This window comes from Vulpes lagopus, chromosome 5, assembly GCF_018345385.1.
Source record: "Vulpes lagopus strain Blue_001 chromosome 5, ASM1834538v1, whole genome shotgun sequence".
NCBI classification, from domain to species: domain Eukaryota; kingdom Metazoa; phylum Chordata; class Mammalia; order Carnivora; family Canidae; genus Vulpes; species Vulpes lagopus.
This window is the reverse complement of record NC_054828.1, coordinates 112230495-112254150: the sequence shown is the minus strand read 5'-3', so window position 1 is coordinate 112254150 and position 23656 is coordinate 112230495. Positions and strand designations below refer to the sequence as shown.

The window sequence follows — 23656 nt, the reverse complement described above, 5'->3', positions numbered from 1 at the left end:
GAGAGAGAGAGAGAGGGAGAGAGGGAGAGGGAGAGGGAGAGAGGGAGAGGGAGAGAGGAACTTAGAGACTGCGGGGGTAGGTTTCCCAGGAACAGATTTTGAGAGTGCACCCGCCCGAGGATGGCTGATAGTCCCTCTCAGTCCGAGCCGCTGGCTTTGCAAGAGCTCAGTGATGACTTCAAGAAACCAACCCTGCCGGTGCCCCCGGTTGTGCGGGGCAAAGCTCCGGCCACCAGTCCTTCGAACCCTGAGGAGGTAAAGAAGGAAAGGCCCACGGCGCTGCCAGAGCCCGACCCCGGGGAGCCGGACGTCCCGCCAGTCCAGCCCGACAGCGGGGACACCAGGAGTCCACCGACGGAGCAGCCGCGGCCCCCCTCAGCGGCTCCTTCAGCTGGCGGCCCGGCCCGGGCTCCCCCTTACCGGGAGCCGCCGTGGGGCGGCCCCGCCTCGGCCCCCTACAGCCTAGAGACGCTCAAGGGCGGCACCATCCTTGGCGCCCGTAGCTTGAAAGGGACGAGTTGCTGCCTCTTCGGGAGGCTGCCTAGCTGCGACGTCTGCCTGGAGCACCCTTCGGTGTCCCGGTACCACGCCGTGCTGCAGCACAGGGCGGCCGGCCTCGAAGGAGAATGCGACGGCCAAGGGCCGGGCTTCTACCTGTACGATCTGGGAAGCACCCACGGCACTTTTCTTAACAAAACCCGCATCCCACCCCGCACCTATCGTCGCGTCCACGTCGGGCACGTCCTTCGCTTTGGAGGCAGCAGCCGGCTCTTTCTTCTTCAGGTAAGTAGAACCAGGTAATGCTGAAATCTCTGGAGTGCACGGGCTGGGTTCCAGAGTTGCTTACGCTTTCTGTGAAGAAGCAGGTTCTCCCCGTCCCCGAGGACAAAGCGGGGGAATCTGGCTCCTCTGCAGACACGTGTCCCCGTTGCCATATTTCTGAAAGTGACTCCAACACTCCTGAACTCTGAAAGAATTCTTTCGCTTGGTTCATCAGGGACCAGAGGAAGACCGAGAGGCAGAATCCGAGCTGACGGTAACGCAACTGAAGGAATTGCGCAAGCAGCAGCAAATGATGTTGGAGAAGAAGATGTTAGGAGAAGACTCGGATGAGGAAGAAGTGGACACCACCGAAAGGAAGAGAAATACTAGTAGTCAAGATGATGAAATGGGCTGTACCTGGGGAATGGGTAAGAGATTAAAATTGCTGCCGGAACCTAATATTGTAAATTCATTACAAGTGGTATGTACATAGAGCAGTGATCTTGATTATCATCACTGGAGGGGCTGGAACTACATTCAATCAAAAACCATGGAATGTTCAGTGTAGGATAGTGCCTCATTTTTTTTGTACTTTATGTATGTAAATTCCCTGAAATGTGAAATAGCTGATCAGAGAAAGCTTGTCCCTTGGCCAGAAGAATAAATGGAATTTTCTATAATGCCAGGCAGTTTGGAGGATGGGTATTCAGGAACTAGGAATATAAAAAGATCATCTTAATGTATTGTTGGGAAGATTGGATAAATATGATGAAATTACTTCGTAAGTGTAAAACAATAGCTAGAAACCCTAAGTATGCTAAAGTAAGGGTTTAGAGAAGGGAGTAATCACTGAGGACTTAGACGTGCACTGTCCAATATAGTTGCCATTACCCATATGTGGTTATTGGACACTTGAAGTATGACTAGTCCAAACTGACTTGTACTATAAACCTAAAATACACACTAGATTTAAAGGCTTACTGTGAAAAAATAATGTAAAATATTCGTATTATTTTATACTGATTTACATGTAATAGTTTTACCTGATTTCCCCCACCCATTTTTTTTTTTTAAGATTTCATTTATTTATTCATTCGAGATACACACACAGAGAGAGAGAGAGGTAGAGGCACAGGCAGAGAGAGAAGCAGGTTCCATGCAGGGAGCCCGACACAGGATCCGACCCCAGGTCCCCAGGACAACGCCCGGGGCTGAAGGCAGCACCAAACTGCTGAGCCACCCAGGACTGCCCTGATTCCCCTTTTTAATGTGCTTTCTAGAAAATATAAAAGTTTTTTTTTAATTTTTATTTATTTATGATAGTCACACACACAGAGAGAGAGAGAGAGAGAGGGAGGGAGGCAGGCAGAGACATTGGCAGAGGGAGAAGCAGGCTCCATGCACCAGGAGCCCGACGTGGGATTCGATATCGGGTCTCCAGGATCGCGCCCTGGGCCAAAGGCAGGCACCAAACCACTGCGCCACCCAAGTATCCCTAAAAAAGTTTTTTTTATTAATGATTGTATTTATTTAGAGAGAGAATAGGTGTGAGCTGGGGAAGGGGCAGAGAGAGAGAGGGAGAAGGAGAGACAGTATCTCAAGCAGACTCTGCACTGAGTGTGGAACCGGATAAAGGCTCAACCCCACAACCCTGAGATCATGACCTGAGCTGAAATCTTGATTTGGACCCTTAACCACCTGAGCTACTCAGGCGCCCTGAAGATAAAAAGTTGCATGTATGGCTTTCATATTGCTGTTAGGCAACATTGACTTTAAATTTGAGACAGTTTTTAAGTTTACAAACAGATGTGTCTTGAGCTGGAATTTGAAGGAAAGGAAAATTAGCCCCCAGGAAGCTTAGTATTGAGGATCGTTTTCAGGGCAGGGATTGATGATTTTTTTTTTTTTTTAAGATTATTTGTGTTTTTATTTGACACAGAAAAAGAGAGAATGAGAGAGAGATGCACAAGCCGGGGTTGTGGCAGGCAGAGGGAGAGGGAGAAGCTGACTCCCCGCTGAGCAGGGTCCTGAGTGAATCCCAGGACCCTGGGATCATGACCTGAGCTGAAGGCAGAAGCTTAACCAACTGAGCCACACAGGCCCCCGGGATTGATGATTTTTACCAAGTAATGAGTAGACCAGTCTATTTGGCAGATATGGTAAATATTAATAAATTATAATGGATACAGAGTATTAGACCCAGGTGTTAGAGAGCAGGAATACCAGAGCAAGAAGCTTAGGTTTTTTTCCCATGGACAATGTGGTAGGTAATTTTGTTTTTAAAATATAGTGATGGGGATCCCTGGGTGGCACAGCGGTTTGGCGCCTGCCTTTGGCCCAGGGCGTGATCCTGGAGACCTGGGATCGAATCCCACGTCAGGCTCCCGGTGCGTGGAGCCTGCTTCTCCCTCTGCCTATGTCTCTGCTTCTCTCTCTCTCTCTCTCTGTGTGACTATCATAAATAAATAAAAATTAAAAAAATAAAAGTAAAAAAAAAAATAAAATATAGTGATGGAGGGCAGCCCGGGTGGCTCAGCGGTTTATTGTCGCCTTCAGCCCAGGGCGTGATCCTGGAGATCCAGGATCGAGTCCCACATCGGGCTCCCTGCATGGAGCCTGCTTCTCCCTCTGCCTGTGTCTCTGCCTCTTTCTCTCTCTCTCTGTGTCTCTCATGAATAAATAAATAAAATCTTAAAAAAAAAAAAAGACTTCGTTTTAAAAAATAAAAAAATAAAATATAGTGATGGAGAAAAAAAAATAAGATGCCATGAAAGCAAGTTTTAATTTGTCCCACAATTTAGAAAAACTAAAGATATTTATACTAGTGGTTTTGTGTTTGCCCCCTCCTCCCCAACCCCTCACCTTTCTTTTTATTGATAACTGTATGTTTGTGCAGGCTGAATGGAAAGTGGGTGTCATTAAGATAGTCTCTTCTTATGTCTGTTTGTTCTTCTTTCCCATGTCTTGTAGGAGAAGATGCTGTAGAGGATGAGGCCGAAGAGAACCCCATTGTCTTAGAGTTTCAGCAAGAAAGGGAGGCCTTTTATATAAAGGATCCAAAAAAGGCTCTCCAAGGTTTTTTTGACCGAGAAGGTATGTAAACAGATTCTGACCCTGCCAGTAAAAGGTATCCATTGCGGTGTTGTTTTATAGATCTTCAGGGTACTTAGAAATGCTGTATTTTATCTGCTGTTCCACTGTTCCCCTTAATCAGTTCTTGCCCTACGGTCGATCGCTTCAGGTTTATTTTGAAAATAGTAAAAGTCTTTTTTTTTTTTTAATTTTGGTATTTTTAAAAATTTTTATTTATTTATGATAGTCACACACAGAGAGAGAGAGGCAGAGACATAGGCAGAGGGAGAAGCAGGCTCCATGCACCGGGAGCCCGATGTGGGATTCGATCCCGGGTCTCCAGGATCGCGCCCCGGGCCAAAGGCAGGCGCTAAACCGCTGCGCCACCCAGGGATCCCGAAAATAGTAAAAGTCTTGTTAGTTCTTGTTAGTTCTTCCCATCTTGGAAAAAGAGACTACCTTTTTTTTTTTTTTTTTTTTTTTTTGACTTGTCCCATTCTCTCAAAAGATCTTAGACTTGGGTGGTGGGGAGGTTGTCCTAACGTCTTAAATTTTTTTTGTTTCTAATTCATCTGATCTTTTATAATCCTTAACATGAATGTTCACTTTATATGATGTAAGGGATGTTTCCACAGAGGATTGTTTCAGTAGTGATGCTTTGAGAGAATATCTGTGTGTGCTTATGAATATGTATGTGAACTGGATACATTCTGCACTTAATATTTATGCTTCTAAAAACCAGGCAGTTATGACAAATTCATTACCTCTACAACTTAAATAAGTGTGAAAGCTGCTATATAGTGGATAAAGCCATTTTGGGGGAGTTTTGATCTGTTTGCTTTTCTTTTTTTTTTTTAAGATTTTATTTTTTTATTTGAGAGAGATAGAAATAGCAAGAGAGAGCACGAGCAGAGGAGAGAGGGAGAAGCAAGCTCCTGCTGAGCAGGGAGCCCGACATGGGGCTAGATCCCAAGACCCTAGGATCATGACCTGAGCTGAAGGCAGATGCTTAACCAACTGAGCCACCGAGGCACCCCAATCTGAGTTTGCTTTTCTTTGCCTCAAGCTCATCCTAATTTTTAAAAAATATTTATTTATTTTAGAGAAAGAGAGCAAGTAGGAGGGAGAGAGATTCCTGAAGCAGACTCCCTGCTGAGTGTGGAGCCTAATGCAGGGCTCTATCCCAGACCCTGAGATAATGACCTGAGCTGAAATCAAGAGTTGGCCCCTTAACTGACTGAGCCAGCCACCCAGGGTCCCCAAGTTCATCTTAATTTTATTATTCAATGATAATCCCTAGGAATAAGAAGTGAAATGCTTTGAAATTTAGTATTCGGTGTGGCATGGGAATTTGATATTCTTATTTAACCCTTCCTCTCTTTTCCCTTTGTCTCAACTAATAGTTTTCAGATGTTATTAAAATTGTTTTGCCTTTCTTCCTCCCACAGGAGAAGAATTAGAATATGAATTTGATGAACAGGGGCATAGCACTTGGCTCTGCAGGGTGAGGTATGTTCTGTTCTCATTAATGTCCATTTCTGAAAGTGGCCAATTTCAGGTTGTAGACAACAAACCCAAAGAGTAACTTTAGTCTTATTTTTAGGGTATACCTGAATTTGGGCTTTGATAATTTGGCAGATGGGGTGAGATGGGTCAGAGGTATGAGGAAAAGATTTGAAATCCAACCACCTTGGCAAGATAGAACAAGATGAATGAGAGATTATAAAAGCATGTCAAAACATGACTATTATCACAGCATATTAGTTTTTTTGGTGAAAATTAGAGCTTAGTGTTGTGCTGTGATTCCCTCCAAACCAATATAGATTACCTGTGGATGATTCAACTGGAAAACAACTGGTAGCTGAGGCCATTCATTCAGGAAAGAAAAAAGAAGCAATGATCCAATGTTCACTGGAAGCTTGTCGAATCCTTGATACTTTGGGATTGCTGCGGCAGGAGGCAGGTATGTGGAAGACTTTTTTTTCTTTAAAATAAAGAAAGCAGAGGAGACAGAGAGGGAGGGAGAAGGAGGAAGAGAGGGGGAAAGAGATAGAGATGGACAGAGACAAAGAAAAAGAAAGAGAAAAGGAAGGAAAATTTAACACAAGGCAATAAAATATCTTTCAGGGGAAGGTGTAAACTGTATAGAATTCTGTAGTGAAAAGAAAAGATTCCATATCTCAGTATTCAAAGGAAGCCATTGTATATATTCTCCTAGACATTTTTTATGGGTATAGATGTATGTTCAGAATTAGGTCCTTTAGGGGATCCCTGGGTGGCTCAGCAGCTTGGCGCCTGCCTTTGGCCCAGGGCGCGATCCTGGAGTCCTGGATTGAGTCCTGCCTTGGGCTCCCGCCATGGAGCCTGCTTCTCCCTCTGCCTGTGTGTCTACCTCTCTCTCTCCCTATGTCTATCGTGAATAAATAAATAAAATCTTAAAAAAAAAATTAGGTCCTTTAATAAAAGCAAGCACTGGACAGCCCGGGCAGCTCAGTGGTTTGGTGCCACCTTCAGCCCAGGGTGGGATCTTGGAGACCCGGGATCGAGTCCCATATTGGGCTCCCTGCATGGAGCCTGCTTCTCTCACTGCCTGTCACTGCCTGTGTCTCTGCCTCTCACTCTCTCTCTCTGTGTGTCTCTCATGAATAAATAAACAAAACATTAAAAAAAAAAAAAAGACTACCAATGACTCATAACAAAATACACCTGTTCCTTGCCCTGCCCCTCCTCAGTCTTTTTAACTCTTTCAGTTATTCCTTTTGGCATTTAAAAATATCCATATTTCTAAAAAGGAAGAGTGTGCTGCTTTATTTTGAGTCATTTATTTTAAACATCTACTGACTCTGTTATATTAGTAGTTAGTATTTACATGATTATGTTTATGCAAATATTAGTCATAACTTGGCAGTTTTTTCTTTTGTTTTTCCTAAAGTTAATAATTATGTTTGTTTTTATGTATTTGGATTTTATAGCTCTTGATCATTCTTCCCACATCTTTCAATAACCTTTAAATATATTTTCCCACATCGTCAATCACATTAAATAATTGATCAGTTCTGACTTTTTTGGAAACATTTCTCCTAAAGAACACTATTTTTTTTAGGACTTAGTGCTCTCTGAGTTGCTGCAGGACTGTCAACTGGACCTTACTTTGCTGTTATCCTTGAGATTTCCTTTGTCTTTTTTGAGGGTTAGATTTTCTGTTTCTTGATTCCCAGATTCTCAGGTTTCTTGGTGTATTCCTTGTTTTATTGGAGTATTTCTTTCTATAGTTTTAGCAGATTAAAAAGCTGGTACTACAGTAGAGGGCATGGATGATTATAGTCTTCAGTGGATTTCACATCTTTCATTTTTCTTGATCTACTCTCATTTTGGTGGAAATCCTCTAGTGGATTCCTCAGAAAGGATGTATAGCAAGTAAACTTTATTAAATTCTCCATTCTGGAAATATAACTATTTTAGCTTTACTCTTGATACTGTTCAGAAACATTTCTGAAATTAGCCATTAGTCATTTAATCCCTCTGTTTTCTCTTTCTCTCTGGAATTTTGTTATTAGATATTGAACATCTTAGACTGACCATATAAGTTTTCTTTTTTCTTTGCTTTGTTATCTCAATGTCTTTTTGTTCTTTCTGGGAGATTTCTGTAGCTTTATCTTTCTATCTCTAGTTTGCTATCAAGATTTTAATTTCCAAGGTTCATTTTTGTCCTTTGAACATTCATTTTTTAGAAAAGATTTTATTTATTTATTTGAGAGTGTGCAGGCAGGAGTACGAATGAGGGGGAGGGGCAGGGGACAGGGAGAGAAAGAGAGAATCTCAAGCAGAGTCAGCACTAAGCACAGAGCCAGATACAGGACTTTATCTCATGACCCTGAGATCATGACCTGAGCCAAAATCAAGAGTCAGACGTTCAGGATGCCTGGGTGGCTCAGCAGTTGAGCATCTGCCTTTGGCTAAAGGTGTGATCCCAGGGTCCTGGGATTGAGTCCCACGTTGGGCTCCCTGCGTGGAGCCTGCTTCTCCCTCTGCCTATGTCTCTGCCTCCCTCTCTCTGTGTCTCTCATGAATAAATAAATAAAATCTTAAAAAAAAAAAAAGGCAGATGCTTAACTGAGCCATCCAGATGTCCCTGAATATTCATTTTAAAAACATAATATGCTATCGTTTCATGGGTTGTAAATATCTCATCACACTGCTAATCTGTGTCCTTCAGATTGCTTTTCTTTTTTGTGTGTGGTCTCTATCCTGCACATTCGAGGTGTTTCTCAGGGCACCTGGGTAGTTCAGGGGTTGAGTGTCTGCCTTGGGCTCAGATCGTGATCCCCTGGGGTCCTGGGATCGAGTCCCACATCGGGCTCCCCTCAGGGAACCTGCTTCTCCCTCTGCCTGTGTCTCTGCCTCTCTCTGTGTCTCTCATGAATAAATAATTTAAAAAAAATTTTTTTTTTTTTAAGTTTTAGAGGTGTTTCTCAGTTGTATAGTTCTTGGTTGTAGATTCTTATTTGGGGACAAAAAAGGTGCTTGACAGCTTCGATTATATAGGTGAGACTTACTAACTTTGAGCAATAATATGGAATAATGTTGGTGGGCCCTTTATTGGGGAATTCCTCATGTAAGTGTCCTTAGGATTTTCCTCTTCTGCTGGCAGGATTCCTTAGAGAATATTCTTCCAATCTCCTGCATGAAATTCCTGGAGCTAGAGGCTGGAAGATAGCTGAGCAGATTCTCAATATCCAGCTATTTTCAGGATGGTACTATTTTTAGAATATAGTACCCATGCTCTTGTCAACTGGTCAGTCCACAATGCAGACTTTCCATCTTACCCTTTCTAGAGATTAACTTCTGGATTTTTTTCTGGGGATGGGAAGGAAGTGAGCAGGCAGGGAGGAGAATCTATTTCTCAACTAGCTTTTACTCTATTCTGCCTATTTTAGCACTACTATCCATCCTCAGTTCCAGATCCTTTCGTAGATTCTGCAGTCTCATCAGATTGGTTCTCAGCTTTCCTCACTGTTGGTTTAGAGTTCATCTTTATTAGTTCTGCTAAGTTAGTTTCCACTTGTCTGTCTACTTAATAATTTCCAAAAATGAAATGTTACTATCCCTTCTCTCATTCTGTCTGATTTGTAGATTTAGTATTTTTATCTTTTTGTTTACTTATTTTTTAAGGAAGCTCTTTACCGAGCATCGGACTCAAACTCACAACCCTGAGATCAGGAGTTAGGTGCTCTACCAACTAAGCCAGCCAGCAGCCCCAGTATATTAGTGTATTTATTTATTTATTAGATTTGTGTTTTTTAAAAAGATCTCTTTACTACAGCTTTAGTGGGATATGAGGAGAGAGTAAACTTAGAGATGTGTGTTTAATGTACCATCTTAACCTGGAAATTATGAAGTTTATATTAATAAGGACTGTTTTGGTTGTAAGTAATAGAAACCCAATTCAAACTAGCTTAAGGGAGAAAAGTTATTGGCTCTAGAAGGTGGGAAGAGTAGCTTACAGCATTGAAGGAAGAACTGCGTGAACCAGGACTTTTAAATTCTGGTCCTATCAAACTAGAACTGTCAGTATCACCAGGATACCATAAAAGCTGTATGTGTATATCTGATCAGTTTTATGAGTGCATGGTTTTATTTTACAGATAGATTCTTATCCTATGCAGAAAAGGTGACTGCTCACAGCCTGAATTTATATCTTCCCTCTTTCCTAACTTCATTGGAAAGAGAGTCTTTTTTTTCCTTATATCTAAATATAAATATAAGGGAAAGATTCTTACTGATTTGGCTTTGGTCACTTGAGTACCCTTATTCCAGATGGAATGGGGGAGGAGTTTTCTAGAAGAAAAGGGATACTTTTACCAGAACAAGGGGAATAAGATAGCATAGGGTAGACAAGGAAGTAATAGGTCCCGTAGTCCCCTATTATAAGCCTTATACATTTTCATGGTTACAAACAATGTTGCATTGATATCTCTAGGACAAATTTCTCTAGTGGAATTGCTGGTCAGTTGTATTTTTATTATTGACAGATGTTGTGATATTGACCATCAAAAAGGTTGTATTAATGTACATTCCCAACAGTTGTTTGAGAGTTCCATTTCCCCATACCCTTGCCACATTGGGTATTATTAATCTTTTTTCTAATATATAGGTGAGAAGTGGTATCTCATTATTTTAATTTGTATTTTTTTTCTTTTTTAAAGATTTTATTTATTTATTCATGACACTACACAGAGAGACGAGAGAGAGGCAGAGACACAGGCAGAGGATAGAAGCAGGCTCCATGCAGGGAGCCTAACGTGGGACTCGATCCTGGGTCTCTAGGACCACACCCTGGGCTGAAGGCGGTGCTAAACCGCTGAGCCACCCAGGCTGCCCTAATTTGTATTTTTTAATTATTAAAAAATGTTTAACATCTTTTTTTCACCATTTGGATTTCTTTTTCTGTGAACTGCTTTCATTATTTTTAAAATTTTCTTTTGAATTATTAGCCTTTTCTTTGTTTACCTTTTTCCTTTTTTAACTCATGGATTTTTGAGAACTTCTTGTTCACTAAATAATTTAGCCCTTTGTTTTAATTCTTTCATTGTGGTAAAATATACATCACATAAAATTTACCATTGTAAGTATTAAGTGTATTAAATACATTCACATTCTTGTGCAACCATCACTACTGTCCATCTCAGAAGTTTCTCATCTTCCCCTATTAAAACTTTGTACCCACTGAACACTAACTTCCTTTCTTCCTTCCCCCAGCCCCTGGTAATTACCATTCTACCTTCTGTCTCTGTGAATTGAACTACTCTAATTAACTCCTATAAGTGGAATCATGTGTGTCTGGTTTATTTCACTTAGCATAAAGTCTCAACCCTTTGTTTTTATATGTAGTTTGACAGCTTATTGAGTCTTGCAGTAATTGATGATATTTTAAGTTGCTTACCCACTTGCCTTTTTCTTTTTTTAAAACTCATTTCATTACCATTTATTTTATCTCCTAGTATCTCGAAAAAGGAAAGCCAAGAACTGGGAGGATGAAGACTTTTATGATAGTGATGATGACACATTTCTTGATCGGACTGGCCTTGTTGAAAAGAAGCGTCTGAACCGAATGAAAAAGGCTGGGAAGATTGATGAGAAGCCAGAGACCTTTGAATCATTGGCAAGTTTTACTTATAGAAATAGCTATGGTAGTTCAATTTTTATATAAGATAATATATTATTTAAATTTGTTTTAAAATTTTAATTTTTAAAACAATAGCATTGAAATCTGGTAGTGAAGTATAACTTTCTTGATCTGCAATTTGTTAGTAATAACCAGTCTTATCCAGGTTGGAAAAAAGTTTGGCTTGCTGCTAGCCTCTGTCTACCTCTAGGTAGATACTGATTTATTAATGAACCTTCTTTGAATATGATTAACAGCATATCCAAAAAGAAAGGAAAATTCAGACATTCTGAAGTGAAATCAACTTTAGACTTTTGGCAGTCAAGAATTGTGAAAGGAATTTTGAGGAGTATACTTTATTAGTAGTCTTAAACAGTATATCCTTTATGAAATCGTCATAAGATGGCATGTGTTTTCACTATATTAAGTAGTATTGAGAGCTTTAAAACATTACCTAACATTTATTTTTTTGATTTACCAATGAAAACAAATGCCTTGAGTTCTTTCGAGTAACATCAAGTCTATATTCTGTACATTCAGTTTAATTATGAATTCAGAAATTAATTCAAATTAAACCCATGAAAAATGTTAGCTCCATAAAATTCAGATTTAAGTGGATTTCTGAATTAATCCTCTTAAACAAACAAAAAAATCCTCTTAAACCTTGTAACAATAGTGAAAATAGGAGGAAGACCGGAAAGCTACCATATTTTGAGAGAAGAAAAACATTTGTTCACCCTGTTAATTTGGGTATTACAGGTTGCAAAATTAAATGATGCTGAAAAGGAACTTTCTGAAATTTCTGAGAAACTGAAAGCCTCAAGCAAAGGTAAGTTAATGACCTATTAAACAAATATGTATTGGGCGTCTATCATAGGTACTATATGCTATATGCTTGTCAGCACTGAGGCTAATAAGATATACAAAATATGGAGCCTTTCTTTTTTTTAATTTTTTAATTTTTTTTTAAATATTTTTATTTATTTATTCATGAGAGACACAGAGAGAAAGAGAGGCAGAGACACAGGCAGAGGGAGAAGCAGTCTCCATGCTGGGAGCCCAATGTGAGACTCGATCCCGGGACTCCAGGATCACGCCGTCTGGGCGGAAGGCAGGCGCTAAACGGCTGAGCCACCCAGGTGTCCCTGGAGCCTTTCTAAGGAGCAACATAGCATCTTTGAATGAGAAAGAACATTATAAATTGGTTTAAGCTCTTTATGTAATAGATGATGAAAATAAAGCCCATGGAGGCAAAGTGATATCCCAAGGTCTTCAAGTTATCACCTGTTTTCTTATTCCTACTATGAATAATGTCCTCTATCCAGCTTTACGTTAGTGGATTTTTTAAAAAGGATTTATTTATTTGAGAGAGAGAGTAGAACGGGCAGAGGGAGAGAGAATCTTAAGCAGACTCCTTCCTGAGTGTGGAGCCTGACATGGGGCTTGATCTCATGACTCTGAGATCATGACCTGATCTAAAATCCAGAGTTGGATGCTTAACCTGTTGAGCCACCCAGGTGCCCTTGTTAGTGACTTTTCTATGGAAACTTTGGCTGAATTTTAAAATATTTGAGGCCATTTTTCTGAACATGTATTATCCTTTCTTGGACAGCTCTATCAGAGTCACCATCTCAGGACTCTTTAGATGCATACATGTCAGAAATGAAATCAGGGAGTGCATTGGATGGTGTGTCCCGGAAGAAACTTCACCTGAGAACTTTTGAACTTAGGAAAGAACAACAGAGACTTAAAGGGTTGATAAAAATTGTAAAACCAGCAGAGATTCCAGAGCTGAAAAAGTAAGTCTTCATTATAATTAAAATTTTAAGAAGGCATGTTTGAATAGATAACATTTTGAATTATATCATTGTTTTCTTACATAATCATTACAGAATAGAAATAGAATGTAAGAGGCCCTTTAAAGCACAGGAGACAGTGATTTCAGAGTCAAAACCCATTTCATTTATGAAATATAGACTGCTATGGAATTTTTATTTATTTATTTTATTTTTATTTTTTTTAATTAATTTTTATTGGTTTTCAATTTACCAACATACAGAGAAACACCCAGTGGTCATCCCGTCAAGTGTCCGCCTCAGTGCCCGTTCCCCATTCCCCTCCACCCCCCACCCTCCGCCCCTTCCACCACCCCTAGTTCATTTCCCAGAGTTAGGAGTCTTTATGTTCTGTCTCCCTTCCTGATATTTCCCAACATTTCTTTTCCCTTCCTTTATATTCCCTTTCACTATTTTTTATATTCCCCAAATGAATGAGAACATACACTGTTTGTCCTTCTCTGATTGACTTATTTCACTCAGCATAATACCCTCCAGTTCCATCCACGTTGAAGCAAATGGTGGGTATTTGTCGTTTCTAATTGCTGAGTAATATTTGCTATGGAATTTTTAGAGAAAACTCTATTGATTCTTGTTTCATTGGAAGACTCTGAATTTTTTACTTAATCTTTTAATGCAGAGTAAACTTCTTTAAAGAGCAACATGCACAAAAGACTAGTATCCCTAATATATAAAGACCTTTGAATAAGTAGACAACCATCTAGCAAAGAGAAAAATGGGAAAGGGGTATTAACTGACAGGCCACTGAGAAACAAATAAACATAGCTCTTAACTATGTAAAAAAAGTGCTCAATCTTGCTCATAAGGGAAATACAAATATAATAATGTAATATTTTTTAATCTATGATTTTATCTTATTTTTTATTTTTTAAAGATTTTACTTATTTATTCATGAGAGACACAGAGAGAGGGGGAAAGAGAGAGAGAGGCAGAGACACAGGCAGAGGGATAGCAGGCTCCATGTAGGGAGCCCGACGTGGGACTTGATCCCTGGTCTCCAGGATCACGCCCTCGGCCGAAGGCAGCGTTAAACTGCTGAGCCACCTGGGCTGCCCTAAGCTATGATTTTAAAACCCCAGAGGAAATAAAAGTACAGATTGTCATTTTAGCACTTGATTTGTCATTCCTAAGAACCGGTTGATAACTTTAATATATTTAAATACTGTGTAAAAAATATATTTTTTATTTATTTTTTATTTATTTGAGAGCGAGAACACAAGGCAGGGGAGGAGCAGAGGGAGAGGGACAAGCAGACTCTGCTGAGGACCTAGCCCTGATAACAGGGCTCAATCCCATAACCCCGATATCACGACCTGAGCTGAAATCAAGAGCCAGATGCCCAATGGACTGAGCCACCCAGGTGCCCCCCTATATTTAAATACTTTAAAGTGGACTTTCTTCCTTTAAAATGGAGGAAGGCATAATCCCCTAAAGTTGATTTTATTGGTTAACTTTTGATTTCCAATAGTGGAAATTATTGGAAGAAATTAACCTAAGTCCATTTGCAGAAATCTAGAAAATTTTTGAGTAATTTGTAAATAGGATTTTGGGAATAGTTTTTCCCAGACTCGGCTTGTATTTGTGAATGTATGAATGTATACATGGTGTGTGTGTGTATACGTGTGTGAGAGAGTGAGAATAAGATCCAGCCTTTCAACTTGACAGTATTTTCAAATTTTGTTCTATGTGGTCTCAACAAATTTTGAAAATGTTGAGTAGGTTGTTGTGGAAACGAGCAATTCCCAATGAGCACAATCCAGGTAGACATCTCAAAAACTGGGTATTGCCTGGGTGGGATCACTCATTTATGAAGATAATTAACTCTGGAAAGTTTCTTATTTTCTTTAAAATTGTGTTGTCCTATATAGCACCCAATAGTCTCCTGTGACATTAAAATTAAATGAAATTAAAAATTCAGTTCTTTAATCAAGTAGTCACATTTCAAGTTCTCAGTAGCCACATTGTAGCTAGTAGCTTCTGTATCGGACAGTGTAGAAGTAGAACATTTCCATTATTGCAGAAAGTTCTGTCGGACAGTGCTACTTTAAGTAGGCTCCATGCTGGGCGTGGAGCCCGACTTGGGTCTCAACTCACCATCCTGAGATCCAGACCAGAATTGGGATCAAAAGCTGGCCACTTTTGATGACTGAGCCACCAAGTGCCCCATGGACAGTGCTGCTTTAGATTGTGTAAGCATTTAGGCAGCCCCTTTCCCATATACAAAGCCTATAACTTGATGCTAGGGACATTGCATAGATAAGTATCTAGATATTAGAAGGCACCTTTTTTTTTTTTTTTAATAGAGATGTTTTTGGAGCCCTTGATCATCTGTACAGAAAATTAATCCCCAAATTACTAGCAGGTTTTTAAAAGATGTATGTATAGTTTGGATATTTCAGTAAGGAGGGGAGTTAGCACTCAAGTTAGATTCCCTGGCTTTCATTCTTAGTTCTTTTCATTCTCAGCTCTTTGGGTATTTTGAGGCAAGTTATGCAATTTCTTTTACCTTTGCTTCATTCAGCTGTAAATTAGAAGTACTAGTGATGTTGAAAGATGACATGAATAGAGGTGTCTGGGTGGCTCAGTCAGTTGGGCATCCTACTCCTGGTTTTGGCTTGGGTCAGGATCTCAGGGTCATGGGATCAAGCCCCACGTCATGCTGTGTGCTTAGCAGCAAGTCTGCTTGGGATTCTCTCTCCCTCTGCCCCTCTCTCATTCATGGTGCTCTCTCTCTTTTTCTAATAAAATAAAATCTTTTTTAAAAAAGGAAGATAACATGAATAGCACTTGACAAAGTGCTGGCATGTATGTATTATTATTGTCATCGTCCTATTTTGCTTATACCTAGCAGCTATTTATAACATTGTGTTTATGGAGAAAGGATAAAAACTCCCAAGACATAGAACGGGTGAACATTAACATTGAGTTTTAATTCTAACTCCAAAATCGTTTCCCTTGGTAAGTCATCCCTGTGAGGGAGGGTATGCCAGCTTCCTCCAGAGCCTCCCTTCATGCTGTCTGCGTGTCTGCTTAGTTTCTCCTCCCTTTCCTACATTAGATCTGTCCTTTAGATGTGTATACCTTCTCTCTCCTTTTGTGACTTGAGGGTTGAACTTCCAAACTTTCTATCTAACATTTTTCCCGCCTGACCCAAGTAGCTCTTGCGATCCCATCTTCTGTCTTTTCATATCCTTGGGGTGTCTTTGTTCATCCTCCAGACCAGCCAAGCTATTTAATAGAGCTGAAAAATATGTGTTGTTCTTGACTTTGTCTTTGTATGCTAGAATCTTCCTGAAGCCTTTGAAGAGGGCCTGTGAAGGATAATATTTGTCAAAGAGTCTTTAAAGCCAGGCAGGCAGAATTCTTCTGGTGGCCTTAGCAAGGCAATGGGTGTGTCTGTGGTGGAGAGCACAGGGCTAAAGCTACACTCAGGAACACTGCTGAGGGGATAGGACTTAGGTAGAAGAAGGCAGTAGTGGCATATGGGGCTTTAGCATGGAACAGCAAGGTCGATTTCTCATATGGGTCCCTGTGTGTCCGGAGTGCCATCTCGATTCCTGTATTCCAGAATGCAGGCCTGTCCTTCCCTCTCTCTATCCTCATGCTATCTCGCCTACTCTCTGAGTGTCTGGTCAACTCAACTGCTATTCGTTTTGTTTTTGCTCATTTCTTGTTTCCCTCTGCTCTTTCCTAATTTCTACAATCTCTTGTTTTTGCTCTTTTTCAGCTTTACCTTAGTGGGGTCAGCTATTAGAACTCTCTTTGGCAAAAAAAAAAAAAAAGAACTCTCTTTGGCCATTGAGAATGGTGACAAGCTCATTAGTTGTAAGGTCTCTCATATGTCTTTGTCATTACTTATCACGCAGTGTAGCTCCTACACACACTTTTTTTTTTTTAAACTTCTGTGATCAGAGCTTTTGTGTGTGGTTATAAGTGTGAACTCCAGGTAAGTAACACACTATGCGTCCTCTTGAGAGGTTGGTGGAAAATAGGGCTTTACACCATGGACTCATCCTGCCACTCGGTGGCAAGGAATGGGGTCTTGCCCCTTTGTCAATGACCTTTGTAGTCAGTATCATTTTATGAAGGTGAAGTCATGGCATGTTACAACTTACTAAAGTCAGACCCTCATCTTGCTCTGAATAGCCCTGTCTGTGAGAGTCAGCATTCAGATTCTCTTGGCCTTTTCCCATTTGTATGCTTAGATGTTCATTTTTTGGAAATTTTTGTTTTGCCAAAAGTTTGTCATCATCCAGGGTGTTTTTAGATAAAATCTTGGCCTTGCCAGAATAGATATGTATAACTGTTCTTTCTTCTTAGGACTGAAAGTCAGACTACAGATGTGGAAAACAAAGCTAAAAAGCTTACATTGCCTCTTTTTGGTGCCATGAAAGGAGGAAGCAAATTCAAATTAAAAACGGGAACAGTAGGGGTAAGTTGTGGGTCATGGTGTTAAACTTTTAGCTCTCAAGTCAGTTTGCATGTAACTGATAGGTACATTGACCATCTATTTATTAATTAGTGATAAATGTTGCGTTTAAGAAGTGTTTCTTTTCCTAGTGAGTGGATGTTGTGGCATTTAGACTCTGCTAACATATGTGAGTCACATAGTCCCTGCACCTGGCCCTGCCATATGATGTTCATTTAATCCCTCTAACACTTCGTGATGTGTGGGAATTATAACCTTTCACAGGTGAGGAAACAGGGTCAGAGAGGTTAAATATGAGATCACATCATCATTAAGTGACTAGACCGGCAGTCAGATCCAGGTCCACTGTTTCTTGAGTTTCATCATCTTTCTACTATCCTCTAACACTTCACTGGTGAATATTTTTGCTTTATGTACATCACTTTTCAGAGATTCAGCTTTTAAAAGATCTTCATCACCTAAAGAGCTAAACCTTATGTATTAGTGTGTGAGGGCTGCCCTAACCAAAGCACAGACTGGGTGCCCTATATGACAGAAATTTATTTTCTCACAGTTCCGGAGGCTGGAAGTCCCAGATCAGCATGCCAGCAGGGTTGGTTTTCCCTGAGGTCTCTTTCCTTGGCTGGAAGATGGTTGCCCTCTTCCTGCATCTTCTGTGCACTTGTACCTCTTAGAAAAACACCAGTCATCTTGGATTAGGGCCCCACCCTAACGCTTTCTTTCAACGCACCCCTTTAAAGAGTTTATCTCTAAATATGGTTACCTTCTGAGGTACTGGGGATTGGAACTTAATGAATTTTGTGGGGCCAGAATTCAGCCCCAAGCACCTTGAATTAGGGCAAACTGCCCCCTGGTGGCAGAAGCCTGAAGTCGCAGGCTGGCGTGAGATGCAGGCTTTTCTGTGAAGGTGGAGGAAGGGAGGTACTTGTGTTTTAATTAGAGGAAAAAGTCTTTACTAAAAAGCTCTCTTGGGCAGCCCCGGTCGCCCAGTGGTTTAGCGCCGCCTTCAGCCCGGGGTGTGATCCTGGAGACCTGGGATCAAGTCCCACATCGGGCTCCCTGCATGGAGCCTGCTTCTCCCTCTGCCTGTGTCTCTGCCTCTCTATCTCTGTGTCTGTCATAAATAAATTTTAAAAATCTTTAAAAAATAAAATAAAATAAATAAATAAATAAATAAAAAGCTCTCTTTAAGGTTTACTGAATTAAATCCTATATTTAAAAAATGAAAAAAAAAAAGATGCGTTCAGTATATACTTTGGTACTTTTTCTCTATTCCTTAAGCTCCAATCAAATTTTTCTAATATTTTAATTAAAAGGTCTTTTAGAATATTTGGCTTTATTCTTCAAGAAATGTCTTTAGGGGAAAAAAAAAGAAATGTCTTTAGGGGATGCCGTGGTGGTGCAATCTGTTGAGCATCCAACTCTTGGTTTCAACTCAAGTCATGATCTCGGTTGTGAGATCAAGCCCCAGCATCAGGCTCTGTGCTCAGTGCAGAGTCTGCCTGAGAGTCTCTCCCTCTCCCTCCTGCTCTTTCTCTTCCTGTCTCTTTCTCTCTGTTTATCGCTCTCTAAAATAAATAAATAAATCTTAAAAAGAAAAAGAAATGTCTTCACAATCTGTTTTACTGATTGACATGTCTTATTTCTTTGAAATTGTGTTAAATCTAAAATGAAAAAACTCCACAAATAATCTGTTTCTTAAAAATGTGTGTCTGATTTTCCTCTGCAAAATTTTGTGATGAATTAAGATCCTTTAACACCATGAGGGGTAACAGGACAGAATTCTTGCAGCTGACATTCACCTGCAATAAATGTTTTTGTTCCCTACAAGCTGTTTTAAGTGTTCTGTACTTAATATTCTTTTGACCCTAGAAACTTATAGACCTGTGTGTTAAGGGTCCATAGATGGATAAAATTTCATATGCAAGTCCTACTTCTGGCAGACTTCTGCAGGGTTCATCAACCTAGAGAGGTTAGATATACACATTTAGCTTAACCTCCTTAAAGAGATTTGTTTCTTTGTTATTATTTGGAACTATTTGTTCATGGTTTTGTTTTATTAATAGAAGTTACCCCCCAAGCGTCCTGAACTCCCTGCAGCTCTGATGAAAATGAAGGATGAGCCTGAAGTAGAGGAGGAGGAAGAAGAGGAGGAGGAAGAGGAGAAGGAAAAGGAGAGGGATGAAAGGGGGGACATGGAGACTGGAAGCAGTAGGCTGCAGCAGGAGACAGAGCTGGAAGAAGCAGTGCAGGACACAAGGCCTCCTACTGACCTCATGTGTTCTAAAGAAACAAAAACCCATGGTAATATTTTTCTTCTCCTTCCTGTGGTGTTCAGTAGGGCATTTTCATTAATTGTGCATTGTTTTGAAAAGCCAAGCCAGTTCTTGCTTGTGCATTTTGACTCTGTGGCACTTGATGATATGTAATACAGTGGACTCTGGAAACATACTTTTTTGCTCTTTGACTGTCAGTCATTATTTATCATTGCCAAATAAGGAGGGGATGCATTTCCTGTCTATTCCAGAATTATGGAGCACTGAAAGCTGTGGAATCTGAAACCACAGCTGTTGTGGAACAATCCTGAGCTGCTGCCATTGTGTGATTAGAGGGCAGTAGAAGAGGGTGCATGATGGAGCCTAATCAGTAGTCTCAGTGTAGACCTCCCCTTAGTCATTTTTTACCCCATCCCTAAAACGGAGGCTAAGCATACCTGTGCCCACAGAACACACTTCCTAGGAAGTATGATGCGTTGTTCATCTTTTTGCACATGGTACAGGCAGAGAACCCAGCACAGTCTTCACCAACCTCTGCCAAGGCTTGATGACAAATGACAAAAGAGGGAATTGGTTGGTTTTAACTATGTTTTCTTCTGATTATAAGAGAAAGATGTATTCATTTTAGAAACTTCAGATCCTACATAAAAGTCCAAAGAAGAAAAGAGAACTCTCCTGCAATCTCATCCCCAGAGATCATTGTTCATTTTTCAGTATCCTCTTGTCCCTTGTCAACTGCAGGAGTTATTTCCCTACAGGGTAGCCAAACTACTTGGAATTGTTAACACTTTGTAGAAAATAGGGAGTATGAGGGAAAACAGAACAGAAACTGACATTAAATATTTATGGGAATGCATGCCATGTCTACTTCCAGAACAAACCAGGCTTGTCTGTATAAAGTGCCAGGCCTGGTATGGAGGCCTTCTCCTGAATCATCCTCAGTTGGTTGAGAAAAGTTTCTGTTTTTTTCATCTGTGAGAGATCTTTTGTTTTTGTGTTCTCCTTTGCTTAGTTATTGGCAAAATGCTTAGCCTTTTCAAACAAGGTACTTACACATACTCTTTTAGAGTCCAGTCTTTGATCCATACATTGTGAGGGTGGCATGTAAGGTTAGCAGGAGGGGGAGTAATAAGTGTTTAATTTTTTTTGTTAAGAGACCAAAGGAAATATGTGTATGTATAAAAATGGTAGATTTTTAAATTTGGTAAAGATACATTAATGAATAAATCTGCAACTGCTTAGGGATTACTCTAGGCCTCTTTTTTATTTCAATATTAGGATCATATTGTACATGCTATTTTATAACCTTTTTTTTTCTATGTCTTAAAATATTTTTTTTTTGTCTTAAAATATTCTTTTAAAATGTGGAGTCAATAAGGAGCATAGTGGTCCATCACATGCAAGTGCCATAATTTATGTAATCACCTCTCTATTGTTAGACCTGTATGTTATTTATTAAATTTTGCTATTATAAACATATTGTATATAATAAATCTTGGTATCCGTCTTTGATTATTTTCTTTGAATATGTTCCTGGAATTAGAATTTCTAGGCCAAGGAATATATACATTTTTAAGGCTTTTGGTAAGTAGTGCTGAAAAGTTTTACCTCAGAGTTGGCCAGTTTTTAAAGTGGAAAACTGATTTCTCTGTTAAACATATGGAGGCACATTTTTTTGCAAATCTAATTAAGGTTATTGAAGCTAATGACAGTAAAGCTGGATGATTATGTATTTACTTAGCTTTTCCTGCTTTTGTTTTTGTTTTCTTGGTTCCCCACTATGAATTAAATAATAACAATTTGCTCTGGTTCTGCATTTTATAGAAAACATGTCTCAACTCACCCAACTGGAACAGATTAAAGATTATCAAGAGATTAGTGAAACAGCTGCATCATGTGAGGAACCCTCAGGCAAGTAGTGTAGCCGACTCTGTTGCTGCTCTGCACACAAGCAACCAGCTGGTGTCAGAGAGAAGTTGGCAGCTGAGCTGAAGCAGCAGGAGAATGGCCTTTCAGACACTGGGGAGATGTTCTTACAAGGGCCTTCGACAGTACTGGAATATATGAGAGGTTATGTGTGGTGCCATCCCAGTCGCCTTTCTTTATTCCTTTTTCTGCTTCTTGGGGTTCCATCTCCCTGATCTACAAAATTCCTACTGCCTTTGTGCTTCCCTCTGTCCATGCAAGGCCCTCCATAATTTTCCATCTCCCAGAGATGAGTCTGTTCCTATCTTGGCAGTAATTCCAAAACTATTTAAAGAAGTTGGTTGAAAGGTTGTCCTATCGAAAGGACCGATTTTGAGGCCTCTGAGTGGTGTAGTTGGTTGAGTGTCTAACTCTTGGTTTCAGCTCAGGTCCTGATCTCGCGAGTTGTGGGATCGAGCTGGAGTTAGGCTCTACACTCAGCGCAGAGTCTGTTGGAAACTCTCTGCTTCTGTCTCTCCCTCACTTGCGCTCTCTCTCTCTCTCTCTCTCTCAAATAATCTTAAAAAAAAAAGAGAGACTAGTTTTCTACTGCTTTTAACTGTAATGGTTGAACTGTAGAATAGTAAAATCAGCCCCATTTTCCTTGCCCCCCTTTTTAAAAAAGATTCTTTTTATTTGAGAGCAAGATTGAGAGAGAGTGCATGAACAAATTGGAGGAGGGACAGGGGGAGAGAAGCAAACACCCCACTGAGCAGAGAGCCCTGCGTGAGGCTTGATCTCAGAACCCTAGGATCATGACCTGAGCCAAAAGCAAACACTTAACCAGCTAAGACACCCTTTTCAAATGGTGCAGTTGTATTCAAGCTTGTAGAACAGCCTTAGGATTTGAAAACTAGGGTTATTAGCAGAGAGAGAATTCTCTAAAGATAGATAGTCTTTATAATAGAAGAAAAAAATTTTTTTAAGATTTTATTTATTTATTCATGAGAGTCAGAGAGAGAGAGAGGTAGAGACACAGGCAGAGGAAGAAGCAGACTCCGTGCAGGGAGCCTGATGCAGGACTTGATCCCAGGACTCCAGGATCATGCCCTGGTCCGAAAGCAGGCACTAAACTGCTGAGCCACCCAGGGATCCCCAATAGAAGAAATTTTTGAGAATTTGTTACATGTTTGCTTCAATTTTTATAATGCTCTTTTAGGGGGAATTTTTTCTTTTCTGTTTTACTTATTCTGAAATAGCTATTGCCTCTTGTTTTTCTTTTTCTCAAATTAGCATCAAAGAATAAATATGAGAAAAACAAAGATGAACTGAAGAAAAAAAAAGCTCCAGGTCCAGGCAAAGTAAGTACTTAGCCATAATCTTCATCTCTCTAGAAATAAAAGTGAATCCCCTTGTCATGGACCACATTCAGAAGAGTGAATTTTTAGGGATTGTCTTAGTAGAGTTCCCAATTGCCTAATCTAGAAATCCAGGCTCTCTTTTATTTTTGAATTTTTATGTTTTGCATTCTCTATTTTTGTCTCCATCCACATGGTTCTCTACTACTGTACATATACCTCTTTGATTAATTTGTGAATCTTTGTTCATATCCTTTTATGCCATACAAAGACATTCGCATAATATATTCTAATTTGACTGTTTATTACATAGAAGATAGAATGTAATGTACTGCATTCTATCAGGAATTTTTTTTTTTAACCCATTGTGGAAATCACTGGTCATCAGTATACCAAGAGCTTCCTACTATGTGGATACCTAGCCAATCCCCTGTGGGTGGATACTTGGGTTGTTTTTAGTCTTTCATTGTAACAGTGCTATAATGAATAATCTTGTGTATACATAATTTTGTATGGATACAGTAAGTTCCCAAAAGTGGGATTGCTAGATTGTGTCAGGAGTTCCCTAAGACCCTCAGGCTAGGCAATTCACAGAAAGCCTCACAGGACTCAGTACGTGGTTGTGCTCACAGCTATGATTTACTAGAGTAAAAGGATACCAAGCACAGTCAGCAAAGGGAAAAGACCATGGGGCAAAGTTTGAGGAAACTAGGCATAAGCTTCCAAGAACTCTCTTTCATGAAGTCACACAGGATGTATTTAATTCCCCTAGCAATGAGTTGTGACATCTTATGAAATGTTGCTAACCAGGAAGGCTCTTTAGAGACTCAGTG

The 23656-nt window shown here is 40.0% G+C and overlaps 1 protein-coding gene across 2 annotated transcripts in view; it reads left to right on the top strand.

Moving 5' to 3' along the window:
- Positions 1-4: 4 nt before the first annotated feature.
- Positions 5-23656, top strand: part of LOC121491384 (solute carrier family 4 member 1 adaptor protein) — a 35935-nt gene continuing 12283 nt past the window's right edge. For both annotated transcript variants that reach the window (XM_041756238.1, XM_041756237.1), the window contains exons 1-12: positions 5-783; positions 998-1190; positions 3733-3855; positions 5283-5343; positions 5658-5797; positions 10836-10996; positions 11759-11828; positions 12612-12798; positions 17176-17287; positions 19351-19588; positions 21385-21471; positions 22759-22826. In XM_041756238.1, coding sequence (XP_041612172.1) covers positions 121-783; positions 998-1190; positions 3733-3855; positions 5283-5343; positions 5658-5797; positions 10836-10996; positions 11759-11828; positions 12612-12798; positions 17176-17287; positions 19351-19588; positions 21385-21471; positions 22759-22826 — 2103 coding nt within the window. In that variant the 5' untranslated portion in view covers positions 5-120. The remainder of the gene's footprint in view (positions 784-997; positions 1191-3732; positions 3856-5282; positions 5344-5657; positions 5798-10835; positions 10997-11758; positions 11829-12611; positions 12799-17175; positions 17288-19350; positions 19589-21384; positions 21472-22758; positions 22827-23656) is intronic.